This window comes from Manis javanica, chromosome 3 (assembly GCF_040802235.1).
Source record: "Manis javanica isolate MJ-LG chromosome 3, MJ_LKY, whole genome shotgun sequence".
Classification (NCBI taxonomy): Eukaryota; Metazoa; Chordata; class Mammalia; order Pholidota; family Manidae; genus Manis; species Manis javanica.
In genome coordinates this window covers 96,465,369-96,479,006 of record NC_133158.1, presented here as the reverse complement: position 1 = coordinate 96,479,006, position 13,638 = coordinate 96,465,369, and the positions used below count along the sequence as shown (strand labels likewise).

The 13,638-nt window shown below is 32.8% G+C and overlaps 1 protein-coding gene across 11 annotated transcripts in view; it reads left to right on the top strand.

Annotated features, from left to right (window-relative positions):
* ROBO2 (roundabout guidance receptor 2) overlaps positions 1-13,638 on the top strand; it is a 1,411,015-nt gene that overhangs the window by 1,296,578 nt on the left and 100,799 nt on the right. For all 11 annotated transcript variants that reach the window (XM_073231817.1, XM_073231816.1, XM_073231815.1 and 8 more), the window contains 3 exons: positions 3,346-3,470; positions 8,165-8,336; positions 12,927-13,132. In XM_073231817.1, the coding sequence (XP_073087918.1) occupies positions 3,346-3,470; positions 8,165-8,336; positions 12,927-13,132 (503 nt within the window). The remainder of the gene's footprint in view (positions 1-3,345; positions 3,471-8,164; positions 8,337-12,926; positions 13,133-13,638) is intronic.

The window sequence follows — 13,638 nt, the reverse complement described above, 5'->3', positions numbered from 1 at the left end:
TTCTATTTTAAAAAGAGCATTCTTTCTAAAACACAAATCTTAGTTTATTTTTCTTACATAAACATCTTTGAACAGATCTCCATAGCTTCCAGGGCAAAATTTAAGCTCTTTCAGCATAAATTATCTGGCCCCACCTATATCACTTCTGCATCCTAATTTTGTTTTTTAAAATTATTTACACTCCCCAAACAGGTCTGCCTTCTATCTGCTCTTCTCGGTCCCAAGGAACATTTATTCTCTTCAGTTGCTTGCGCTTCAAAACGTAACTCAAGGGTAACCATCTTCTGGCATCTTTCCTCTTCTTTGCTTACTGCCTAGTCTAGTTTCCTGCTCTCCCACACTTTCTCCCCAAATGGCCCGTACATTTTTCTATTTTTATACAAATAATGCTGTGCTATTTTATTTATTTATTTACTTGGAGTTCACTGACACAGGCCACGACTTATTTTTTATTTGGTTTTGCACCCCCTGTACCAAGCAGAGTGTTTCATAATTTAGTCAATACATTTTGAATGAATAAATGGATGAATAGTATCTTTTCAGTAAAATGGATAGATAGATGTGGTCATCTGCCACTCCTTATTTTGGGGCTATTTTTTATCAGCTTTGTTAAAATTGTAGAATCTTGATTCCAAATTCATTTTGCTAAATTATTCATCTACCACAATGTTTTTTTAAAGCTAGAAAAGTCAAAGTCAATGAAGTCTGTATTTATACTTAAATACAGATGGTTATTTTACTGGAACAGATAGGTAGATAGATTCAAAGCATAATATGCTTTAAACTATAAAATGTTTTCATGTTTTACTTTATTTTAATCATGTGTATTTTCAGTTATTACATTTTCAAAATGATATAAAGAAGGACTTTATAGTGCTATAAGTTTTTATCAGATAGTTATGTGAGACAATTTAAATTCTTCTTGGTCCAAAGCAAAACAAATGAACTAATAACCTGAATATGTGACTTTTACCATACAGTTAACTTATTTTGACTAAATTGAATTTTTATTTGTGATGAGTTACAAGCTAAGTCACTCGATGTTTCTGGCTTAGTTAATGACCATATTGGCACTAACTTTTTCATAGTTGAAGTAAAGAACTATACATTGGTCCCTAAATTATATTTAATATATTTTTTCTTGGATATTACAGATGATAAAGACCAATCTTAATCCTTTTTTGATATAAATAATGTGGTGGTTTCATATCTCTTCTGAGAAGTGGACACTCTGGGGCTTTAAGAGTTGTTCCTGAAGTAATTTTGTAGCATTGATTTAAGCTATCATTACTATTAGAAAGCATGGAACAAAAATCAGTGTATCTGCTGATTCAGTGGAATGGTGTAGAAATAAGGTTGTAAGAAGCGAGTTATCTTCTGAAAATACAAGGCAACATAAATCACATGCTGTTCAAATAGATCCATAAATCTGGGTTCTCCATCCTGTTAGACTTAGTCTTCTGTTATCTGTAGTTATAGAAGAAAACTTCATAGATTTATCCCTTCTGTCTCTGGAGTATGTGTTGAATGAGTTGAGTGATGAGGCAGTATAATAGAACACCAAAAAATAAGTCACTATGAATCACAGTGAATATTTTTTTTAAATGCTGCTGCTATTCTTGTAAGAATGAGTAACTTATATGTTTGAGGCTCCCCTACATTACTCCATTATTGGGCCTGCATTAGGTAATCCTGAGAGACTGAAAGAACTCTGGGTACTGAATGCCATTTATTAGAACTCTTTGAAGTTCAAATTTTAGGGTTGTTGCTATGTACACCAGGTTCTAAAAATCAGAGTTGATTTTTAAGTTTTTTTCTTGGTCTTAAGTTTTCTAGTATAAGTAATTAGTTAAAGTGAAAACATATAATCAGAAAAGTCATGCAATAAATATGCTGTTTTCTCTTCAACAGGAATGGGTTTTGGTTCTGAAAACTTCCAGTTTTACTGTCTACTGTCTTCTCTTTCTTCTTTTTCTTTATAATTGGCTCCAATTTAAATCTGAATATTCTTAGAATTTTTGCCCTCACCCCTTTATTTTTCTTTTCTATTGAAGTTAACTATCCTAATTGATCTCATTATCTTCACTTACACAATTTTATTAATCTTCCAGTCTGACACCCTACTTTACTAACTAATCTGCTCCCCTCACAATCTGTACTACATTAAAGAGTTAAAGCTTCCAAAAATTTTGCTTTGCATCTGCTACTCCTCAGTTTAAAAAGCTTCAGAATAAAATCCTGAGTTTGGCATCTCAGAACTTTTTATGACTGAGTCCCAAATCCATATTTTGTAGATTAGATTAAAAATCATGTTTGCTCAATTGGAACCCTCCATTCCTACCAGACCACACACTGTAAAGTAGGTGTGTTCTTGCTCCTTGTGCTTTGCTCAGTAGCTCCTTGTTTAGAATGTGTTCATTTCTCCTCTTAACTAAACAGCACTCTTGCCTCACAGCCCCCATAATGTTACTTCCTGCATAGAGCATTTCACAGCTCCCGTCACTCAAAGGGATTCCTCTCCTGTGAAGTCTTATCACACGTATGATATGTCCTGTACTGTAAGTGTCTCTCCATTGTAGTCTGAGAGTGCCTCCACCTCCATCCTTACCAGTCTTGGATAACTGTAGTCTTAGTTCTGGCATTGTTGTCATTATTGTTACGTTTTGTATTTTCCATTAGACTGCGAATTCCTTGATGGCTGCAGGATGCTTTTTATCTCTGTATCTTTAGTGCCTAGCAGGGGAATATGGCACTTGTCTAACTAATGCTTATTTATCTAAGTGAAATGAGTGAAATAGAATCAACCACTTGTATACATGTCTTTATATTGTTAGTTATCTTTTATGTAATTCCTAGCTCTTCATTTCTTTAATGTTTTAAACCCTTCAGCTCTTCAATTCTAGAATAGAAGCACTTTGAGGGTAGGGATCATAGTTTAAGCCTACAAATCTTACAAGAGCAGTCAATGTTTGCCAATAGATTGACTGCGGAGGAAGGAGATATTTATGTAATGGACTGATTCTTTTCCATCTTTATCCAAAACACAAAAGCAAATTGGGAAACCATGTTTGTCCTAAAAAATTAGGGTATCATTAAAAGTCTATTATCCTATGTAAATATGTGTGCTATAGGATTACAATGTGTAGTGTTTGAAATATGCTTCCTTACTTTTCTTTCCTCATGTTTGATAGAGTGCTCTTTCCCTTTCCTAAATGTGTTTTGATAAATGCTAAAAGGTAAATAAAAAACTGTAATCTCTGTCTGGCACTGACAAGACTTTCCCTTTGATATCTTTTTCTTGCCAATGGTTGATTTTTACACACTTTCTTTCCTTTTTAATTATAGCTCCTCCACAGTTTGTGGTTAGGCCAAGAGATCAGATTGTTGCTCAAGGTCGTACAGTGACATTTCCCTGTGAAACTAAAGGAAACCCGCAGCCAGCTGTATTTTGGCAAAAAGAAGGCAGCCAAGTGAGTATGAGCCCTGACTGCTTCTCTGAAATCTCTGAACTCCTTGTTTCTGGTGCATCTCAAAGCTTGCCTTGTCTGTCTTGCTATCAGTGATGAATTTATTTGATTTTTTTTTAAAGTCAGTTAATTAAAAAATTTGTGGAAATCAAACATCCTAATAGAACATTCTTTATATTCTAGTGTTAATTATTGACAGTTCTCTATCTTACATAGAATAAACACAATGCAATGTAACTAAATGATCTTAAAGAGTCTACACCTGAAACTAATAGGAGAGTATGTCAATTATACTTCAAATTCTTAAAATGTCTAATAAAAACTTCTGCAGCTAATTAAAACCTCTGATGAGAAAGGTAATTTTAGTATATTGGACTGAGCAACATTTGGATGATTAAATGAGTTTATATATATAGAAGGCCTTTAGAATGTTCAGCACATGTAAAATAGTCAAAAAGTATTTCTGTTATCAAAAGGCCAAGAAACCAATTTCAGTCCCCTTTCACAGATAAATAGTATAAATACCTTTGTCATTAACTTAGGCATGCTTCCATTTAAAACTAGGAGAGGTTATTTTTCTTTTCCCACCAACATTTCTGGATTCTTTCACAGTGGGGTTAGACAGGAAATAATATATTATGTACTAGACGGAATCAACGTTTATCTTGGCTATGCCCTGATTTCTCCTGTCAGGCCCTCTCTGGGCAACCTGACTCTCAGAAACCCTGCAACAAGTCAACTGGACTCAATATTTTCTTGTTTAGGGCTTGGTCCAAACTGAACAAGCACTTAACAAATCGGTTCTGAAGCAATGAATGGACTTTACGACTTCAACCAGATCAGATACTGTGTTTTTCAGCCTATGTGTTCATTTGGCTATGTGTAGTCGGGTAGGAATGGAGGGTTCCAGTTGATCAAACATGATTTTTAATCTATCTGTTCATTCCTGAGGGTCCTAGAGTTATTTCTGTTCTCGACTCTGCAAAACCGTCTCCAAGGAGGCACACAGTTCACGGGCCGAGACTTACTGGTGCTCTTCCTCCGCATTCTCTGATAGTCCGAGTTCTGGAAGAATTTCATGGGGAATAATGAGAACCATGATTAAGAGCATTGGAAAATATAAAAACTCTGCAGGGATGGGAAATGTTTTAGACTATATTGAGAGAACCTATTGATCAGAACTCATGTATGATTATCTGGGTGGAGAGGCATCAGGAAGTTCCCCTGAGCCATCGTCTGTGATTGTTGTGGGTTCCTACTTATTCCTGTACCACCCAAACTAGCAGTGTTAAGGATTCAGTACAGATGGGGAAATTGTCTTTCTTCCTTTCCTCAACGCTCCTTGCATGATTCAGTTCCCCTGTGATTTTTGAGATGTAAAGGCAGTGAAGATAAAGTAAAGTGCCAGCCACTGCCTTATCCCACTTTAGAATTGTTGCAGGCCTGATCCCCATCCTTTTTTTTTATTAAATAGATTTTTTATGAAATAGTGACTATAAAATAGTTATCTATTCATAGAGTTCCTTGATTCATCTCTTAAAAATTGCTTTTGGTTGAAAACACCACAAACTTTAAAGGGAGCACAGAGCAACATGACATAGTTATACCACATGTGCTCATGCACACATGTGTGCACAGACCCTGAAAGAGGAAAGAATTCAAAAGCCATTTTCCCTCCTTATGAGCATATAATTTTTATAGCACTATTTGACTTTACTGAAACTCATTTTCTTAATCTAAAATATGGAGATAATACATTTTGCTTCAAGAAGATAGGAAAGTTATATGATTGGCTAATTTATATGTAAAAGTGCTTTACACATAATGAAGATCAAACAAGATGTTTCTAACATCTTATTTGAAATGGGGAAAATGTAAAATGCACCTGCCTCCCCCGGTGTTCTGGCTGAAGTGGTAAGTTAATACATCTGCTCAGGCCAAGGCTGCCAGGGCCTGAGGTCTGCCTGGCCTCTAGGGCCCAGCACGAAGGAGAGGCTCAGTACCACTGTGGTCACCTCTGTGCTCTGATCTCTCCTGTCAGGCCCTCTCTGTGACCACAGGGGCACCTGAGAAGACTGAGGGGGGTGAACCCTAGGAGCCCTGGGGGCGCTGCAAGATTCTTCCTCTTGTCTTCAGCTCTCTCCTTCTACCCACTCCAGGGGCTGCAGGGTCCATGAACGTTACTCTCCCAAGCTATTAATAATAAATATAATAATGCAAATATTTTATTTATTTATTTATAAATGATATAAATACAAGGTTGTAAAGCACTTTGAGTATTGTGAATTTTTATGTTAAATGCACATATTGAATCAAACTGCATTATAATATGTCTTGTAGAGATACAGCTCTATCGTGTGTAAATGGCATGCCCTAAAAGAGCTTTGGGCTGTTGAAAGTTATTACATAAAATGTGTATTGGTCCTGAGGCCCAATAATCATGATTTTTAAATATACTACATTGTGTTTTAATGATTATTTTAAAGAGTAATTAAGAAATAGCATTAAAGTATTTCTTTTTCTATTACTTGACAGCATGGCATGTAATTCCAGTGATATTAATCTCTCAAAAAATATTTCCAGTTATGTATTTGATTTTATTGTAATCTGAGGGTCGGGTTGTCTTTCCTCCACTTGTCTCTCTTGCATTAGAAAAAGAGAGAGAGAGATTATGCATAAGAACAAAATAGAGCTTGAACAAATTGTTAATTTTCAAATCATGAATTGGAATATAAAGAAAAATAAATTTATCTTACTGTCTCCAGTATCCAATTTTTACAGTGATCTATGACTATCCATCAGTAAAGAGCTCAGAGCCTGGACTTAATGGTCCATATTCTTCAATATGTGCTGATAATGCCAATTAGCACTAATAGGATACTCAGGCACTTCAAGGCAAGAGCTCTGTAGAATTCCTGGGGTTTGCTTGTAATCCACTTTCTTTTTGCCTATGTCATACAAGCAGGGGATAAAGATGATGGGTTAACCTCAATCATATGCCATTTTCCATGTCAACGAATCATTTAGAAGGTGGACTGATACTACATTGTAGAGAAAGAGATCCCAGAGAGAATTAAGCCCATCTGATGTATTAGTGCTATGTAAATTAGTATTCTAATGGCTAATTGCAGGAAAGTGCACACTTTGAGTTACTATATCATTTTCAAGTGGCTTTAAAATTTAGACCCTTCTCTTTAGATGGTTTATTTCAGTAATATATTTAGATTCCACAGGAGAATTAGCTTGTTCTCAAATTGTCTCCTATACATGAAAATGTCTCCCCTTATTTGGTAGTACAAATTTTATAAGAGGGCAACAGCATTTTGAAATTATATTCCTGACATGCTAGCAAACATCAGTTCTTTTAGAAAGGATTTAATAACATGGTAATGTTTATGTAAAGTGGGCTTATAGTGTCACACTTGAATCTAATAAAGTGGACATCCATCATGTAGCAATAAAGAGAAGAGCTTCTAATTAAAGTAGGACATCATTCGCAGGATTAAAGTCATTTAGCGTAATTGAAAAGTGTTAATACCCTATTTTATCCTCTTCCATTGGTATTACTTCAAGGGTAAAAACATTTTAAGGTGAAAATGTGTCTTATGCCTTTAATTGAATGTTATTACCCCCTGATTGTAACGTATTGAAACTGTTTAATTACAAACCTGGAAAATTAATTACTATATCAAAAAACAGATCCCAGAGGGTTATAATGTTCTTTTTTTGTAAGCAAATACAACATAAAAATTGATATGTCCTTATTTATAATCCAGTGTGGAAAAGTATCTCAATATGATTTATTATACCCAAATGTTTTTCTTAATTAAACAACAGTAAAGCAACATAGGTCACCCAAGTTAATATTACTGCTTTCATATAACAACTTTCAAAGTTTTGTGATTAGACTGTTTGTATTTAATATGAGATATACTAAACTATTTAATATGAGATGAACTAAACTAAATGATTTTTCTTTAAAAAATTATATTATGAATTCTTTAATATCACATGCACAATTCAAAACTATTCCCTGTCCTCATTTTTCTTTTTAGTGATTGGCTTAATCTTGCTTAGATAGTAATATTTATACATAGTTCCTTTCAAAGCTGTTGCAATCTGCATAAACCTTCCAACAGAAGAAGATTTGGCTGTTTCTGTGTCAGTCTGTCCCACAGTTTTGAACACCTTTAGGAGAAATTCAGTTAATAACATCAGGTATTCAAATGATTAACAGAAAGTACATTTTGCATTCTTTAATAATATGCAGTTTATAGAACACATACATAGTCCATTAACTATGTTCGTGTCACATTCCAAATTCTCACAAGGTCATAAAAGTTGAGTCAGGTGTTACTAGAACCATTTTACAGATGAGGAAACCATGTTTCAAAGATATTAAGTAACTAATAGAAATTCAGGGAGAAAGTAAATGGTGAAGATTCACATAGAGTTTTTAGATAATTATTCCTTCAACAAGATCATGCTGACTTCTTAAGAGCATATTTTTTCCTCATGATATGGAAGAAATTTCCCAGTGAAACTCACTGTATAGCATTTAATCATTTCACACCGTGTTTTTAAGATGGAAGTATTTTCCTTCTTCAACTATATTATCATAATTGTAATAGCTGTTGTTAATGTAATTTTCCTTTGGAGTCGGAAAGGATACTGATGAAATTGGTTTTCTTCTGCAGAACTTGCTTTTTCCAAACCAACCTCAGCAGCCGAATAGTAGATGCTCTGTGTCACCAACTGGAGACCTCACGATTACCAACATTCAGCGCTCGGATGCGGGTTACTATATCTGCCAGGCCCTAACTGTGGCAGGAAGCATTTTGGCAAAGGCTCAGCTGGAAGTTACTGATGGTGTGATATTATTATTAAATATGCCTTATGAAAATAACGATTCTTATTTCAAGATCCACATGAAATTTTCCAATTTGTTAGTTTATTCATTTAAATGAATGCTTATCTTCTAAGATTGAATCTAGGTAAAATACATTTTTGCTAGTTTCTAATTCCCTCTGATTTAATACCATTTACTTTTCCAAAGAAGACTATGAAAGCCAGTCTACTTCATTTTTAAAAATAGAGTGATGCATTAGTTTAAATAAATGACATCACATTCCCAGGGTAGAAAAATGTCATCTGTATATTTTTATTTCATCATACGCTGAGATGATTGCTTCTAGGGATATTCAGAATTTTATTTTACTAGAAGAGGAAGAGATACTGTCTTTATATTATCAGTGGAAAAGAGTTTTTTAGTTAGCTAACCACATTATAACGTGCTATGGTTTTTTTAATTGTAAATTCACTAAGTTAAGTTAATTCAATGCCTTCCAAACTAGTGATGGATGCTAAAATTGTTATATTTTCTTTGCACATGAGTACTACAGATCTTAACTGTAACACCTGTATTCATAATGAGAATTGAAAAAGACAGAGGGCTCTTCATAATTGGCTTTTTTTCCCAAGAGTTTATTTGTTACAGTTCACAGGTAGGACTTACAGATATTTCATGAACTTCTGAGCATAATTTAAGCCCAATTTGATATCTTAAATTAAAGATTATCTCTTTCTCTCCTGTATCTGTGAAGTTTTTGAGTTTTTTTCTGACAGATGCTGGCTTCTGAGAAAGAGAGCTTTGTGGTCTACAACCTCTCTGATTCTCTTCTTTCTCTGCTGGTGAAATTGGATGCATTTTCATGCAATTCTAATTTACATGTTTAAATGGTCATTTAAAATTAATAGAAAGAAAATATTTTTTAATGTGTGTTCATGGTAGTGCCTGATTTGGCACCATGTCAGGAACGGGAATACATAGAATAAACTTGGGCTGCAGGGACATTGAGTCATTAATGGCTGCAACTGCTGATGCTTCAGACTTTTACTGCTACAAAGCTGAAAGGAGAAGTCAGGTCCAAGAGCAGCAATGCAGAGAAATTCTTCCTTTATATGGACAAGATCTTAAATCCACTGTATTTCTTTAAAATAAAAAGAAGATAGTTATTCATCTTTTTTTAAGTTCTTCTGTTTTCTACTATTAGCAAAAATGTCCAGGTACTTACATTTGGAAAATAAGATATTCTGGCCGTAGACTTACGTTTTATTCTGTACATAAGAATAAAACATTCCATACATAATCTGAAGAACTCTACCATAGTCTAGCTACATATAGCCTTTTACAAAAGATACTAAAATGTTTTAAATAAAGAAGTGGTTATGGAAAAGGCAAACCATATTTGTAGAAAACAAAATTGCTGAATTAGAAGACATAACTATCTGACTGACATGGTTCATGAAGTAGGTGGATACTTGGAAGTATGTCTGATGCAATTACAAGGAAAACATTTGTTTTGTGAACTTATGTTAGTTGATGATATCTCATAAAATGTTAGTTATTCTAACTTTGTTTCTGAGTTCAAAATTAAGAGTGATACATTTAAATCCATTGACTGAGATGGCTCTGAACATTTTTTTACAACTGGCTTTAATATTAATTCTTATATTGATTTTTTTCTTAAGTAAGCAATCACAAAGTCAAGATCCTTTTGCAAAAACATTGAAAAAAATTACAAAATTATTGATTTTGACACTAAAGAGCTCTAACTCTGAGACCTAAACATACAATGCAAAATACACACACACACACACACACACACACACACACACACACACACACACATTATTATTATTATAATTATTATAAATAACTCTGTCTCTGAATATTAACTTGCCACATTGGCTGATGACTTCAGCTTTTATTCAGTTTTGCATTTTCAGATTGATTAACAATTTAATAATAAATGTTAAGAATAATAAATTAGCAATTTTTAATTTACAATTGATTTAATAATAAATTTAAATTATACATTTCATTCCATTTAGAATGAAAACCTATATCATGCTCAGAGAAGCAAGTGAAGCATTTATAACATGTTTGTTGCTGCATTTTGCACTTAAGACTCCTTTCTTGGAAATATTGTTACTCAAGTGTTCATGTTCATTTTAAATTAAGATGAGATTTTTAATGGTGATAAAAGATATTGCTGAGTGATAATTTTACTGATTGAATGAAGATGCTTCAATATACTTGAGTTTCTAAATATCTCTTTAAAAGACCTTCTCATTACATCATTGGCACTGTTCATTTATTCTTTCCTTCTGCTTTTTTTAATCTCAGAAAATTAGAAAATTTTAATGCAAATTATATGGGTACAGCCAATAGAATCCCAAAAGGACTGGAGAGAAGAAATGTGTTTATATTGACAATAAATGTCACACCATGATGCTATATGAATGGTTTATTGAGAATTTATTATGTATAATTCTAGAAAACCATGGAGTTGTTCTCAGATCACTAGAAACCCTAAATGTTCATTTAACCCTTGATCTTAGTGTCATGGAAACCTGTGGTTATCTTTCACATATAACATTCTTGAAACTGAAAATTCATTCTGGCCAGGAGATTTTCAATTACTTTATTGATTAAATTTATTTATAAGACTATGAGCTACTCATTTGATTAGTAAAAGAGAAAGAGACTAATTAGATGTCCTTTGACTATATCTAACAATTTCAGGGATATAAAAATGCAAACAGATTATAAGAAGTTACCTAAATTATATATATATTTAATTTGCAACAAAGAAGCAGGATTTAAAATTTTATAGTTTCTAACTCTGGTAATGCAAATTCATTTTTCTCATTTAATATAAAAATTTTTCATAATGTTTTGTGAATTTGTCTTCCATTCCTTGACCCATAAAGAAAAGAAATCCCATGAAACTTTCAGTTTGAATATCTATTTCCACAATTATTGCCAGAGATGTCAGAATCGGTATAATATTGTACTTTAACATTCCTTGAATCTTCTAAAATTAATTTGATTAAGAAAATCAGTGAAATGAACAGTTCAAATTTTCATTTGTCAACAATGCACAAGCAAGATTGTATTGTTTTTCTTAGGTTTTTAATAAGGTTTTTACATACATGTAAACACATATACATTTTAATACATATATTGATATAATCGGTTTAGGTTGTTTGGAAGTCTGCTTATCTTGACATGCAGTGGACCTATTTCATAACTTCTATTTTAAATTAAAATTGGTTGGGTTTCTCATGGCAGACTTTAAAAGCGGTGCTTAATTTAATGCTTTTCCCCAAAAACCATGAGTTCTAGTAATGGAGATGATGCATATAGATTGGGAATTAGATAATCATGTAAGCTGGCATTTATAAAAGCTGGTGAACAAAGGAGATTAGAGCATCAATGAACAAAATGAATTTTTTGATTATGTATTTTACAATAAAATATAACTTAAAAAAGACATTATTTCTCTTCACAGTTGCATTTACCATGTTTTTTCTCTTCCTCTGGATATTTTATATTTATATATGTTTTCATACACACACACATATATTATATATATATAAGCATATTATGGATAATTTATCAAAATCAATGCTGAAGTTTATAGGACTTTCTCTTAAAGTCTTCCTTGGATCTGGACATGTCAGTTTCATTATGAGGTGTTCTTCTAATGAGCTGTGGATGAAAGCTTGCATCTAATTGACTCCATATTTTCATCATCCATTTAAATAATACCATGCATTTTGATACACTTCCTAAATCATCCTGAAATACTTTTGAAGGCACAAATAATATTTGACAAAAACATTTTGAACTAAAAGCTGATGAAATTCTTAGAAATTTACTCAAGTGAATACAGGAATTAATATATATATAAACAACTGATTTTATATAAGGAAACCCTGTTTTTGTCATACCATAAATATAGTCTAACTTGATTCTTTCTGTTTGCTTAATTTTTAAAGGCAAGTTAAATCACATGATCTAGATTATTTTACTAAAATCTGAAGCACAATATCATAATTTTAGAAATAAAGAATTATATGTAATACTTAAACAATAATCAAAATATTGTAGTCATGCAAGTAGTGCTATGAAGGGTAAAATTATGTATTACACACATATTTATAGTAAAAGCAGAAGTGAAAATTGATTCTACCCCCATGGCACTTCACAGACTTTCTTAAATATGCAAGTAAGAGATAACATTTTTTTAATTAAAATTTTAAAAAGTAAAATTTTATGAAAGACTGCCATAACATATTGTCATTTTTATTTTAATACAATTGAGACTTTCAATAATACTAAGCCTTTCTAAAATATCAGAATTTGTCCCATATCATCTTAAGTATAGGTAACTCAGAGTAAGTTACCAACAATAGTATTGCCTCAGCGTAATATTTAGATATATGTGTATTACAGATAGATGATAGATATATGTTGGATATTGGATATGCAGAATAAGTTATAAGTAATATATATGTCTTTGGGGCTTTAACCTTTTTTCAATGTCAAGATATCAACCCTAGTGAATTTCATAAAAATTAAAATATCCTGAAACTATCTCTACCCTTTAGTTTTGACAGATAGACCTCCACCCATAATCCTACAAGGCCCAGCCAACCAAACACTAGCAGTAGATGGCACAGTTTTACTGAAATGTAAAGCTACTGGTGATCCTCTTCCTGTAATTAGCTGGCTAAAGGAGGGATTTACTTTTCTGGGAAGAGATCCAAGAGCAAGTATACAAGAACAAGGGACACTGCAGATTAAAAATTTACGGGTAAGTAATGTTCAACTTGTACTTGAATCATCTCAACATATGTGCTGCCCTAGGGAAAAACTGTGTAGTAAACTTAAAATCTTCCATCCCAGCATAATCGCTCTACATTATAGTGTTATTTCTTATTTTACAAGTGATGAATTGAAATTCAAGGGAAGTCATTGTCCTTATGTTAATCATATATTTATAACAGCCCTAGAAACTTTTTAGTCCTTGATCCCAATGCGTACATATGCAATCACGGTACTAAAAATCATAAAGTTAATGATAGTAATAGTATATTTAAAATATTTCAAAAGTGACAAATGCTTCCAATTTATTCTCATGAACAAAGAGAGTTTGTAAAGAAATGTGGAAAAGTTGGCTAGGCCAAGCTATTACATGGAAAAAAAATAAAGAGATGAGACTCAGTATGTAAGAGGCAGGTTTGGCTAGCTGGTGGAAAATCTTACATTTTTAAGGTAAGTTGCTGTGGAGTTTAGCTTTGAACTTGTGAGTAAGAACAA